Source organism: Stegostoma tigrinum, chromosome 33 (assembly GCF_030684315.1).
Source record: "Stegostoma tigrinum isolate sSteTig4 chromosome 33, sSteTig4.hap1, whole genome shotgun sequence".
NCBI lineage: Eukaryota > Metazoa > Chordata > Chondrichthyes > Orectolobiformes > Stegostomatidae > Stegostoma > Stegostoma tigrinum.
In genome coordinates this window covers 3,609,384-3,624,361 of record NC_081386.1, presented here as the reverse complement: position 1 = coordinate 3,624,361, position 14,978 = coordinate 3,609,384, and the positions used below count along the sequence as shown (strand labels likewise).

General features: G+C 39.2%; 1 protein-coding gene across 9 annotated transcripts in view; it reads right to left on the bottom strand.

The window, feature by feature from the left end:
- The window catches only part of arnt2 (aryl-hydrocarbon receptor nuclear translocator 2), a 367,704-nt gene that overhangs the window by 316,732 nt on the left and 35,994 nt on the right, over positions 1-14,978 (bottom strand). For 3 of the 9 annotated variants that reach the window (XM_048562709.2, XM_059639326.1, XM_048562712.2), the window contains exon 3: positions 3,498-3,515. The exons of 3 other annotated variants lie outside the window; for them this stretch is intronic. In XM_048562709.2, the coding sequence (XP_048418666.1) occupies positions 3,498-3,515 (18 nt within the window). Of the gene's footprint in view, positions 1-3,497; positions 3,516-6,704; positions 6,768-6,854; positions 6,892-14,978 lie in introns of those variants that run through there. 3 more of the 9 variants (XM_048562713.2, XM_048562714.2, XM_048562716.2) reach the window with 3 other exon arrangements.

The following is a 14,978-nucleotide window of genomic DNA, read 5'->3' as shown; positions in this document are numbered from 1 at the left end:
GTTCAGTGTCAGAATTTACGAAGATATTTCATAACAGTGAGCAAAAATCTATTCCAGACAAAAAGAAACAATCAATGAGAAGGATAGAGGACACACAGGTGAGGGCTTATTGATGACTCTCACCCTGACTTCATTCCTTGCCTATTCCTTATTTCTGAGTTTCTGATTTTGGTCATCTGCAGTCATGTCTCCGTGTTAGCTATCAAGTCAAAAGCAGAGGAATATGAATCAACAAAACCTAGTGATAGGCCAGATGGTTGAGCATTTTTTGTAACCATCAATGGATGACCAAAAATCTAATGAAGGAGTAAATTGATAATGAGAGCAAATTGATAAGAAATATAAAATCAAACAGCAACAGCTTCAATTGATATATGAAAAGGGTATGGGGTCCATGAAGGTTACAACTGGGTAATTAATAATGGGGAAGAGGGAAATGGCAGATAATTCAAACAAATATTTTGCATTGGTCTTCATGGAAGAGACTATAAATATCTCAGAAATTACAGGTAAATAAGGTGCTAATGGGAGGAAAAATCTTATAACAGTCTCTATAATGAGGGATAAGTATTTGACAAACTAATGGGACTAAAAGCAATCAAATCACCTGGTCCTGATGACATGCATCCAAAAGTTTTAAAATACATTACTTTGGGGTCATGGAAGTATTGGTCAATTCAGAGAGGGTTCCAACAGATTGGAAAACTGCTAATATAATGTCCTTACTCAAGAGGGAAGGAGACAGAAAGCAGAAAACAATAGGGCAGTTAGCCTAACATCTGTTGATGGGGAAATGGTAGACTCCATTACCAAGGGAGAAATAGGATATTTGGGAAAGCTTAATATAATCAAATTGAGTCAACGTGGTTTTGTGAAAGGAAATTGTTCTTTTAATGTAAATGTTCTTTGAGGATAGTAACAAGCACAGTTGATTTAGAGGAGCCAGTAGAAATAAAAGCAGAAGTTGCTGGAAAAGATCAGCAGGTCTGGCAGCATCTGTGAACAAAAATATCAGAGGTAATGTTTCAGGTCCAGTAACCCGGAGGAAGGGTCACTAGACCTGAAACATTAACTCTGATTTAATCTTCACAGATGCTGCCAGATCTGCTGAGCTTTTCCAGCAACTTCTGCTTTTGTTCCTGATTTACAGCATCCACAGTTCTTCTGGTTTTTATTGAGCCAGTAGATCTAATGTCTTTGAATTTCTAGAGGCATTCAATTAGGTGCCTCATAAAAGAATACTTCATATAAAACAGAAGCTCATACTATTCAGGGTGACATTCTAGAATATGGATTGAGGATAGGGTGACCAACACCAGACTGAATCAGGATTGAGTGGTCTCTTTCACGTTGGAAAGATGCAACTCAGAGCACAAAAAAGATCAATCCAAGGGCCTCAATTATTAACCATCTATATTAATGACTTCAAAGAGGGGACAGAGTGTAATGTATCCAAATTTTCCGATACAAAAATAGATGGAAGAGCATGTTGTAACAAGGACAGAAGGAATCTGCAAGGAGATGAAGACAGGTTGAGTGAGTGGGATGAAATTTAATGTAGGGAAATGTGATTTTTGTTTACTTTGGTAGGAAGAATCAAAAGGCAGACTATTTAAATGGATGAATATTCAAAAAGGTGTAACGCCAGTAATCTGGGTATCCTTTTGCATGTAAGCCAACATTAGGATGGAGGCGCAGCAATTAATTAAGGAGTTAAATTGGCTTTGGTCTTTATTGCTAGGGGGTTGGAGTTTTAAAACAGGCAAATCTTGTAACAACTGCACAGGATATTTGAGACACCTCACCTGGAGTACTGTGTACAGTTGTGATCCACAAATCCTTTTTTTCTATTCAATCACAGGACATGGACAACACTGGCTAGCCAGCATTTATTGCCCATTCTTAATTGTCCAGTTAAGAGTCAACCACATTTCTGTGGGTTTGCAGTCACATGTAGGACAGACCAGGTAAGGATGGCAGCTTCCATCCCTAAAGAACACTAATGAACCAGATGGATTTTACTAACTGGCAACGATTTCATGGTCATTGTTAGACTCTTTCTTCCAGATTTTTAGTAAATTCAAATTATTATCTCCCAAGGTGGGATCTGAATCCTGGTGCCCATAACATTACTAGTGTCTGTTGGATTAAAGGTCCGGTGAAAATACCACTGGGCCATTGCCTCCCCCTGAATAATGATGCACTGGCACTGAATGCACTTCAAAAGAGGTTCACTAGTCTGATTCCTGGGATGAAAGCAGTGGCTTATTAAGCATGGCTAAACAAGTTTGGCCTTTATTTATTAGGGTTCGGAAGAACGAGAGATCTTATTGAAACATACAAGATTCTGAGGGGGCTTGATAGGGTAGATGTTGAGAAGGTTTCATTGGTCAGCAAAGCTTGAACTAGGGAACACAGTTACAGGGTAAGAGTACACCAATTTAAAACTGAAATGCGACTAAATTTCTTCTTCAAAGGGATAGTGAATGTCTGGAAAGCTCTACACCAGAAGGTTATGGAAACTAGATCATGAAATATATTTGAAGAGGAGGTGGACACATTTTTTAAATATCAGGGGGTTGAGGATTATGAGGAGCTGGCTGGTATAAAACAGAAGTTCAGGCCCAGGGCAAACCAGTCAAAACATTATTAAAGGGTGTGACAGGTTTGATGGGCCAGATGGTCTGCTTCTGCTCCTAATGCTTGCATTATGACTGAAGGACTTTAATATATTGAATTCAGGTAAAACATTTCAATTACCATGTTTCAAACTACAAAAGTCAGTTTTGACACTGGTCATAATTCACTCCTATCCTGGCTGAGATGATTTGATTCATTACAGCTCCCAGGGTAGTGCCAGGGTGATCTGTTTGCTGGCATCAAAATTAACAGAACGACGAAAAAACATTAGATTGACCCTCAAACAGGTTTAATAGTTTGCTAGAAAGCAGGCCTTGACCTACAAATTTAGTTTTACCAGCGAGAAGCAAGCCCATATGGAAATAATGCAAAAAAATGTGTATTGCATTTGTTATTCAAGATAATACAGTCCTTTCTATGCTGTGCTGTACTTTTACAGAAAGTATAGACTAATTAAGTGTTCTATATTTATTTTGCGTTTCATAACCAATAAACTTTTTTTAAAATTTATCATCTATTAATCTTACTGGATAGTTTATCAATTCCAACAAATGCTTTTGCAAGTGCATGTTGCCAGTTTGTGTGTCTAGTATATACTAAAAAGCTGAAATATTAGATAGGTAGAGATAGGTATTTGGCAGTACCAATTTACTGCAGAATGCAAACAACGCAAAGTGTGCCAGTCACAGTTATCTGTGCCAAGAAGATTGTGAGAATGTCTCAAAAATTGCAACAGATCACTCAGTTGATTTCTTTTCAAATATGGAAAGCATGTCACAAAACTGTAACCAAAATTTAAGTCATCAACTTATTCAAAATAACAGTATTTGCATTATTCTATTGTGTATAGTACTTACTTCATAATGCCTAATTCCCTATACAAATGAAGCATGTAAATAACATAATTTAAAAACAATTACTGACTTTCGTAATTTTACACATGTAACTTTTTCCAGTTTGCAAAAATGCTGACAAATGAACTTTCTCGTCACACACTACATATGCTTCCATTTTTTTCAATAATTTGCTAAACTAGTTTACTTTTGCATGATGCTGCAAAACAAGTTCTTGGATATTTCAAAATTACATATCTTGATTTTTATACCAAATCATTATCCTATGTGACAAACAAGATTGCCTTCAAGCAAATTGAATGAGTGTGTGCTATGATAGCTGTCATTGATGGGAACAAAGCTTATAACTCACAGGTACATTTTCTAACCCATTAGGCCATTCACTGCACCTTGTATACACATGATTGAGTTTATTGCACTTTTAGTAATATAAACCACTTCTAAATTAAAGCAAATGAAGACTTTATAAAAAGAAAACTTGCTCAGAGAGGTCATAGAAGGACGGGAACAAAACATCACAACTCAAACATCTGCACACAATGAACAGCTACAAATATGCTACTGTTGAACAGGCAAAAACAAAACTATGCACAGCAAAATCTCAAAAAAAGGAACAAGAGGAATTACAAATGAACCTGGTGGAACACTTTAAAGGAGTAATGTTCCCACATCAGGAAAACACACAGGCTCTCTTCTAACAGTGTCACCTGAACAAAGTGAAACGCAGGCAACACTTCTGCATTGCCAAAAGCGCTTTGGCTGTTAGAGTAAACATCAAGTCCATAAGTGCTGTAACTGAAAAGTCAGCTCCATCTGTACACTTGTGCCTTCACATGTGTGACTTTAAGCCAAAGCATTTTTAAATAGCACCAGGTGTGCTAATGACTGTTTGAACAGGATGGATTCAATGTGGTTGTTTGTAACAGTCACATCTGGAATCCAGCAAAGAATACCATTCTTTAGAGCTTTTCAGTTCAATTTAATCAGCACAGATTAGCAAGTTATTATAACCAATTAACGAAATCTTGTCAATAGATAAACCAATGCAATACACTAAAAATTACAGGATTTTAAAAAGTTGTTCACATGATGTAGGCTTTACTGGCTAGTGTGCATTCATTGCCTGTCACTAATGCCGTTGAGAAGGTGGTAGTATGTTGCTTTGGTTGAACGATTACAGTCGATTTAGTGCATATACCCATTGTTTGCAGTAATGAAGTTCTAGGACCTTGACACAGTGGCATCAAAGTAACAGCGATAGATTTCCAAGTCAGGATGGTGTGCTACTTAGAAATGAACATGTAGGATGGAGCTCCTATTGTTGCCCCTGCTCTTCCAGGTGATAGGGGTCACTGTTTGGAAGGGGTCGCAGCTTTCCCCGAAACAACATGAGTTGCTGCAATGTATCCTGCAGATTGTGCATACTGTTACCACTGTGCGTCAGTGAAGGAGGAATTGAATACTGAAAATGGTGGATAGGATGCCAATCAAGCAAATGTTGTGTCCTGAATGATGTGGAGCTGTTTGACTATTACTACAGCTGTATTGATCCAGGCAAGTGGAGAATGCTCCTTCACACTTCTGATTTGTGACTTGCAATTGATGGACAGGCACTGGGAAGTCAAAAGGTGAGTTACTCACCAGTGAATTTCTATTAACTGACTCACTCTTGTAGTCACTGTATTTATATGCCTGGCGCAGTTCGGTTGCTGGCTAATGGTAAACTCCACCAAGGTAGAAGACACAGTCAAGATAGTGATACAATATTCCCCATTTGCCTGGAATAGTGCAGCTCCAAAAACACTTAAGAAGCTTGACACCGTTCGGGACAAAGCAGCCCACTTGATTGGCACCACATCCAGAAGAATCCACTTCCTCCATCACTGACACTCAGTAGCAGTAGTGCATACTTTCTAGAAGATGCACTGCAGAAATTGCTTGGACACCACCTTCCAGACCCTCGAAGGGCAAAGGCAGCAGATACATGGGAACACTATCACCTTCAAGATCCTCTCCAAGCCATTCATCATCCTGCTTCATCACTGGTTCTTCGCTGTCACTGGGTCAAAATCCTGGAATTTCCTCTATAACCACGCATAGACTGCAATGGCTCAAAAAGGCAGCTCACCCCATTCTCAGAGGCAACTATGGACAAGCAATAAATGCTGGCCAGCCAGCAATGCTCACATCCTACAAGAGAAATAACAAAAAATGTTAATACTGTAAGATTCATCCATGGTAATGCCATTATACATAAAGGTGTGATAGCTGGATCCTCTCATGTTAGAAATGATTGCTGCCTGGACATTTGCATGATGTAAATGTCACATCAGCCAAAGTCTCGATGTTGTCAGAGTCTGGCAGTGCATGAACACTGCTTCAGCACCTGATGAGTTGCACATGCTGCTGAACATTGTTTAATCAATAGCAAACATATGCAATTCAGCCCATGTGATGGAATGTAGTTCATTGAAGCAGCTGAAAACAATTAGACATAGGCCCCTATCCTTGAGAACTACTACAGTAATGTCCTGGAGCTGAGATGATTGACCACCAATAACAAACACCATGTTCATTTGTGCCAAGTATAACTCCGACAAATGGAGGTTTCCCTCAAACCTCCCAATTCCCATTGACTTCAATTTTGCCAGGGCTCCTTGATGCCATGCACGCTTATGTGCTGCCTTGTTGCCAAGAGCAGTTACTCTTACTTTATCTCTGGTGTTCCGCTGTTTTGTCCATGTTTTAACCAAGATGTTACACATCAAATAATATAACAATAAATACTTTCCTAACTTATGAAAAATGTCACTGCATCTTCCAAAGGTCTGATTCGACAGCAAACTCAGCGAAAAAGTCAATCGACCTATCTATATTCTTCAAGCTATAATGTTTTCAGTAACAAAGATGGTATCATACATTTTTACTCCTTTACAGGAACATTAATCAGGTTCCATTGGTAACTAATATATCAAAGGTAATTCAATTCACATAATTATTACATTCGCAGCTTGCAATTGTTGATGGCATATGATTAATGTTTTATCAAAATTCTACAATGGTTACTGCACCTATTTCTGCAAATAGTAGTTATCATTATTTTCCACTTAAAAAATAATTTCTGCATTTTTATTTATTAAAATTGTTGACTCCAACAAGATTGAAAAGCAGATGATAGCATTGCTTTGGGTGCTTTTTGCTTGTCCCTACCTGTCTAGTTTTCCTGGTCATCAGCATTGTGGTCATCTAACTTGGAAGAAAAATCAACTCTCTATACTAGAGACAGTAAGTCGGCTTTGTGGGCAGAGGATGAAACGACTTGGTTTGTCTCGTTGCTAAACCCATCAGAGTTACTCCTACCTTGTACATGTTTCTTTATCATCAGGGATCTGCATACCTAGAAAAAAAAAGGTAGTCAACTCAAAAGGAACTAAAAACAATTCTATATATATTGAATATTAGTGAAAATAAAATGACGCAAAATAATATTCGATTATTTGGTTCTTAGAATTAGAAATTAACCTCCAAACAATGCCTCGCTGTAAAGGCATTTTACAGCGAGTCTTATAATTATCACTCACACACTTTATGGTTACAAAGGTCATAGCGAAATAAAATGTAATCTGTTGAATAAATTGATCTGAACACTTTAAAAACATATAATCAAGGGTTGCTAAGTGACCTCTTTGCGATCAACAATTCAACAAGATATGGAAAGAACTGGGAGCAAATTGCATCTTGACCCAAAAACCAGTGCATGGCATGCTGGAAAAACTATTGGAACATTCCATTTTACAACAATTCCACTGCGTCAAAAACATACAATATTTCTTTAAATACCTTGACTGTACGAAGTAGTTTGCACTAATAATTAGAATAATAATGTTGTATTGTTTCAATTCAGACCAGATTACAATCTATAGAAAAATTAGACCTGTTATATTTTGTTAACTACAGCCAGAGTTGAAGGCAGAGTCGTTGACATTCCCAGTATAAAAATGAAGACCAAGTCCAGATCCACATGGTAGGGAACCTTCGTCAAGTCGCTAACTTCTTCCGGCCAAGACCTCTACAGTAATCTGGGAGGAATCCTGCCTCTGAGACCTTGAAGCCAATCAGATGGCAACCAGTTCATTGGTCTCAGGGAGATGAGCTGCAGCTCATCTTTGCTGAGCATCAGCATTGGAGCCAGATACAAGGAAAGGGAGGGAGTGGCCCCAGGAAGAGGAGTGAGGGAGGTGCATTTGGGAGCACAAAGGAGGAAACAAGCAGTAGCAACATTACTGATTGACGCGTGGCTTTTGGCACAGGGAGACTAGTGACCACACCATCCTACAGTCAGGCCAAGTTCACCAGATAACCCCACCATACGGCATAGACGCCATTCCCTGCCTTCACTTTATTAGTTGAAACAGAAGTCACATAAGTGGTCACTTAAGGCCCTCAATTTGATCAGGGATAACTAGGCTGGCTAAAACTCTACACTGGCACTGGTGAAATTCCAGCAGAGGCAAGTAGGGATATGCAAGGTGCTCTCTTCAGGCCAATCAATTTTACTAACCCACGTCGATCATGTCAGAGCACACTCTGGGTGGTCTGGGGGCCAGAAGAGGAGGATAGATAAAAATTCAAGCCCATGACCCAGAATTTTCCCGGAGCTGTTCACTGAACACGGAGCAAATTTGCTAACAATACAAATGCATGGGGCAAAGAAGTAAAATATTCTGTTTAAATCTTATCCATTTAAGTGGACTAATCACTTACTATATCAATGCCTGGGTGAAATGTATCGTACATCCATTAGAAAGAATCCATAATAAAAAAACACAAACAGGAAATGGGAATGTAAAGAGAAGAACTCTGGGAATAGATCCTTGGATTTACACATTGTTGATCTTGTTGAAGCACATTAAGTTTCTACTGACACCTTTTCCAATGCAACCCACTTATTTTCGTTACTTAAGGGATGTGGGCATCATTGGCTGAGCCAGCATTTATTGCCAATCCCTAGCTGCCCGTTGAGAAGGTGGTTGGGAGATTCCTTCTTGAGCCTGCAGTCCATATACTGTGGGTAGACCCATAATGCCATTAGGGTGGAGTTCCAGGATTTTGACCTGATGACACTGAAGAAATGGTGCTGTGGTTCCAAGTCAGGATGGTCAGTGGCTTAGAGGGAAGCTTGCAGATGGTGGTATTTTTAGGTATTTACTACTCTTGTGCTACTAGGTGATAGTGGTAATGAGTTTGGAAGGTGCTGTCTATGGAGCCTTTGTAAATTTCTTCAGTGCATTTTGTAGATGGTAGACATTGCTGCTACTGAGCAGCTGGTAGAAGGAGTGAATGTTTCCGGATATGATGCCAATCAAACAGGTCACTTTATGCTGGATGGTGTCAAGCTTCTTGAGTGCCGTTGATACCCCCCTTATCCAGGCAAGTGAACAGTATTCCATTACACCCTGACATATGGCTTGTAAATGATAGACAAAATTTGGAAGTCAGTTGGTGAATTATTTGTACAATTCCTAGCCTGACCTTCTGTTGTAGCCACTGTATTTATCTGGCTAGCCCAGTTAAGTTTCTGGCCAATGGAAACCCCCAAGATGTTGAGAATGGGGATTCAATCATGGTTATGCCATTGAATGTCAAGGGGTGACGGTTTAATTCTCTTTTGTTGAAGACGGTCATTACCTGGTGAGGCATGAATGCTGCTCGCAACTTGTCAGCAAAACCTGGTATTGGCCAGGTCTTGATGCATTTGGTCATGGAACCCAAGGTTCCATTTTGTTTTTCTTTATTCTTGATGGGATGTGGCATCGTTGAATTGATTGTCTAGATCATTTCAGAGAGCAGTTACATGCCAACCACACTGTCCTGGAGTTGCATGCAGTTCAGACAAGGTAAGGATAACAGATTTTCTTTCTTAAAGGACATTAGTATACCAGATAGGTTTTATGACAATTGACAATAGTTACTTGATCAGCATTAAACGAACTTTTCACACAGGATAGTAAAGATACCAAATTTATTATCAGCCACTGCGAAATTCAAAGCCATATCCCCAGAAAATGGGTCCCTGGATCACTAGTTCACTGACGTTACCACTTGATTTCCACTTCCCCTGCTCTTCATGTGCAAGCTTTTAACAGCATCCAACAGGGAATAGATATTTTATTATAATGTAAGACGACAAGGACAACTCGCATTTATTTAGCGTTTGTAAGGTAACAACCACCCGCAACAATTGACAGGCGTGTTATAAAGCAAAGTTTGATATTAATTAAAACTTGACATGAGATTTAGGTCAGATCACTAAAATTTTGATCAAAAAGGTAAGTTTTTAAGAAGTATCATAGAGGAGGAAAGAGTTCAAAAGAGGAGGCCAAGAACAGTTTGGGGTGTGAATTCTAGAATGTCAAGAAACTGAAATCATCATTACCAATCGTGGAAAAGTGAAAATCAGAGATGGTCAAGGGACCAAATTATATGATTACAAATATTTCAAGCGTTGACAGACCAGACGAGATTACAGATATAGGCCTGAGAACGGTCACTGAGAGATTTGTATAAGAATGAGAATTTAAATTCTTAACCAGGAGCCAACGTAAGTCAACAAGCACAGAAGTGACAGGACTTGGTGCAAGTTAGGGCATAAATAGACAACAAAGTCTTTGGAAACCTCAAGCTTACAGAGGGAACAAAGTGGGAGGTTGACCTAAAGTACATTGGAACAATCAGGTCATGTGGTAACAAATGCCTGGGAGTGGGTTTCAGATGACCTCAGACTGTCATGGAGCTCGGTAACATTGCAAACATGGAAATAGACAATTTTAGAGATAGAAACATCTTCTCAGGGTCAACTATGCTACCAAGATTGTTAAAGGTCTTACTCAGTTTCAGACAATTGCCAGGATGAGGGATGGAGTGCATGGGCCGAGTCATACAACAGATCAGCGCAAACAGGCCGAGCCCCATGATAGAACATAACATGCAAGGGCTAAGTCCCACAACAGAATGGAGCGAACATGCTGGGCCTTGCGGGAGAACAAGCATATGCTGAGTCCTACAGCAGTGGGGGAGCAAACAGGCGACTCCTGGAGCAGCAGTGGAGCAAGCCCTTGATGGAGACCGGCACATGTGTTCTGGGGCGTGAAGCCACAGTTTGGAACTTTAGCACTTCTGGGCAATTATTACTATTCTGGACTTTTTCACTGTTTCTGGCTAAATTATATTTTTTTTTCGCACTGTAACAACACTTTTTTTTTACTCTGTAAGATTTGTACCTAGGTACTTGTACCTAAGAAGGTGCCATTAAAGTCAGCCATTATAGAAACTTTTCACTTGACTCCTGTTTTGGAGTACATGTGATAATAAAGGATATTCTGGTTCTAAGTTTGCATGGTTTCTGATGTCACTGGTACCATTATTGCTAGGACCAAAGACATTGATCAGACTGGAAAGGAGATCCTACTGAAAAAATTTGAACCATTAGGAGCTAAAAGCAGAGACTCAAAGGTAATAAACTCAAGATACCACCTGAATCAAGGCAAATTCGCTCAGGATAAATAAATGAGTTAAATGCGTAGCTGAAAGATTGGTGCAGGAGGAATGGGTTTCAGATCATGATGCATCACCTGGCATCACCTAGAAGGGAGGTGTTTTGGTTGGACAGGCTTTAAATGAAATGTGTTAGGATTGGTGTATCGAATAACCAGGTTCTAGATAGGGCCCTCCTCAGGAGGGAGGATACCTAGGCGTACAAAGCAAAAGGATGCGTCAGCATTGCAAGGCAACTGTTTTGATAATGACATCCAGATCGGGACAAGGAGGGCCAGAATGTAGAAGCATAAAATTAATAGTTGCTAATAGGTTCAAAGGGTATAAAATCATAAAAGGCAAAATGGAAGCCGTTTTACTTAATGTGTATAGAGTTTGAGACAAAATAAATTAGCTGATGGCATAAATAAAGATTAATGAGTATGACTAACTGACATTAATAAGATATAGTAACAAAGATATCAAAGTCGGGAACTTAATTTTCAGGGGTATGTGACTTTCTAAAATGGCTTGCAGGAGGGGAGGAGTGGTGGGGTAGCTCTGTAAGTACAAGACAGAATAAGTATGATAGCTAAAAATGATCTAGGATCCAATGGGTAGAATCAAAATGGATGGAGTTTAAAAAAAAACAAAGCAGAGAAGACACTGGAGGGAGTAGACGATAGGCCCCCTAACAGTAACTTCTGTAGGACAGAGGATAGACCATGAAATAATGAGGGCATGTTATAAATGGCGGTAATTTAATCATGGATAACTTAAATTTTCTTCGCAAAATTAAAATTGGCAAAGGTAGGCATGAGGAAGAAATTGGAGCGTATTAGGGACAGTCTCCCGGAACAAAATGTTGTGGATCCAACCAAGGATCTGAAGTAGATTTAATAATGATCAAAGAATAAGAGATCTCCAGCTAACAGGGATCATAGCCTGGTAGAATTTAACTCTCAGTTTGACAGGGAGAAACGTGGGCCAAAAATAACTGTGGTAAATTTAAATAAGGGTATATAGATAGGGGTGAGGGTGGGAGAGGACCAAAAAAAGACGTTTAGCAGAAATCATGGTTGTGAAACAACAGCAGATTTGTTGACTCAAAGAAAAATATATCGCATTGAGAAAAATGGACTCTAGGAAATGGAAAACTAACGATGGTTAAACAGGGAAGTTTAAGGATTATTAAGTTGAAAGAGAAAAGAGTTACAAGATTTTTGATGATAAAGCAGAGGAATGGCAAAGTTTTATAATCCAACAAAAGATAACCACAAAAAAAGAGGGAAAAAAAACCAATAATGGCAAACTAGCAAATAATCTAAAGGCTAAATCAACAGCTTCTTTAAATGAATTAAGAAGCAGAATAAAAGGCCAAAGTGAATAATGCCCCTTTGAGAACGAGGCTGGGGAAATAATACTAGGGAATCAGGAAATGGCAAAGGAGTTGAATAAAGACTTAACAGTCAAGATCATTAATAACATTCCAAAATATACCACATAATGAAGGGGCTAAAAGGGGTGTGGAGTGCGGGGGGGGGGGGGTGATATTTACTTATTCATTCATAATATGTTGGCATGACTGACTACACCATTATATATTGCCCATCTCTAATTGACCAAAGAAAAGTTACAGTCAACCATATTACAATGGGCCTGGAGTCACATACAGGCCATACCAGGTAACAATGGCAGTTTCCTTCCCTAAAGAAAATCTGTGAAGCAGGTGGGTTTTTCAAACAATTGACAACAGCTTCATCATTAGACTCTAATCGCAGATTTTTATCAAATTCAAATTCCACCATCTGGCAGGATTCAAACACAGGTCGCCAGAACATTACTTGGATCTCTGGATTAACAGTCTAGTGATAGTACCACTAGGCCATTGCCTCCTCCAATAACTATCATTAGAAAACAATTGGGAAATTAATGGAGGTGTAGGCCAATAAGTACCCAGTACCTTGTTAACTGCATCCTAGAATTTTAAAAGAAGTAGCTACAGAGATTGTGGATGCACTGGTTATAATCTTGCAAGAGTCCTCAGATTTGGGAAAAACCCCAGAGGATTAGAAAACTGCCAATGCAATACTCAGTAGGACAGAAGGGAGACAAAAAAAGATGAATTAGCAAATTGTCTTAGCATCTGTCATTGGGAAAACATTTGATTCTATTATCAAGGATGTAGAGCACACCATTTAGAAAAACAAGGTATGAGCAAACAGAATCAGCATAGCTTCACAGATGAGAAGTCATGCCTGACAAATTTATTACAGTTCTTTGAGGAAAAAACAAACAGGATAGATAAAGCAGAACCAGTATTTGTAATATTTTGGATCTTCAAAAGGCATTTGATAATGTACCACATGAAAGGCTTCCTAATGGAATAACAGCCTACAATGCTGGGGTAGTATATCAAGCATGGATCGAGAATGGGTAACCAATAGAAGAAAGACAGTTGAGCTAAATGGGGCATTTTTAGGTTGGCAACCTGTCACTATTGAGTACCTCAGGGTTCACTGGGGCCAAGATTATTTACCTTACAGATTAGTTACTTGGATGAGGAAAGTGAATGCATAGTAGACAAGTTTGCAGATGACACAAAGATGGATGGGATGGTAAGAATGAAGATGGCCTTGTGCATGGATCATTAAACATTAGCATCCAAGTTCAGCAGCAAGGCAAATAGCTGTTGGCATTTATTTTAAAGAGAATGGAGTACAAAAATAGAGAAATCTTGCTAAAACTGTATAACGTACTAGTCAGAGCACACTTGGAATACACTGAATAGTTTCAATCCGCTTATCTAAGGATAGATATACTGGCATTAGAGGCAATCCATGTAAGGTTTACAGGTTTGATTCTGAGGATAGAGGAATTTGCTGATGAAGAGAGGATCAATAGGTTGGGCCTACACCCATTGGAGTTTAGAAGAATAAGAGGAGATCTTGTTGAAACTTACAAAATTTGTCAAGGACTTGACAGGGTAGATGTAGATTGGCTGTTTCTCCATGGAGGACAGTTTAGGCCCAGGCCGCATAGTGTCAGAGTAGAGGTTTGCCCATTCAAAACAGAGATACGGAAGGTTTTATTTCTATCTCAGAAGGTAGTCAACCTGTGGAATTCTTTATCACACAGGACTTTCAAGGCTCAGTTATTAACTATATCCAAGGCTGACAAATTAATTGTTGTGGAGATAAGGTAGAAAAGTGGAATTGAGGACTGTCAGATCAGACGGTATCTCACTGGACAATGAATTAGATCAGATGGGCCAAAAGGCCTATTTCTGTTCTTACATTTTATAATGTTGCTGAAGAAAATGAAAATCATTACAGGGAATTACATAGAAAGGAAACAAAAGGGAAAAAAACCTTAACCTGCTCCCATACCATTATGTCTGGGATTTCCAAGGAACTAATCCTAGTTCCCTCCTCTTTCTCATCTACAAATTGCTTTTCGACGATGTCATCTGAATATATATCAGTTCTACACATTCTCCATGTGGCACTAATACCTCTGATGTGACACACTGCTTACTCAACGTGCAGCACTGGGTCTGCAAAAAAATTCATCAATTAAATAATGGAAACACAGAAGCTAAGCTTTTAGTCTCCAAATCAAGTTCATTCCTTAGTAACTGACATGGGGCATCTTTCCAGACTTAAGTAACCCTGGCATATACTGATCTTCAAGCTAGCCTTCCAGCTTCACATGCTTTCCATTCACCAAGACCACCTATTTCCACCTCCATAACGTCATCCATCTCTGCCTCTGCGACTTCCTTTGCTAATCTGCCACTCAAACTCTCAGCCATGTCTTTGTTACCTCTAAGGCCTGATTATTCCAATGCCTTCCTGGCCTGGGTTCCAGCCTGTACCCTCTGCAAACACACCTCATCCAAAACTCTCTATCAATCCCCTAAGCTCAAATCACATCCCACTCGCCCATCAT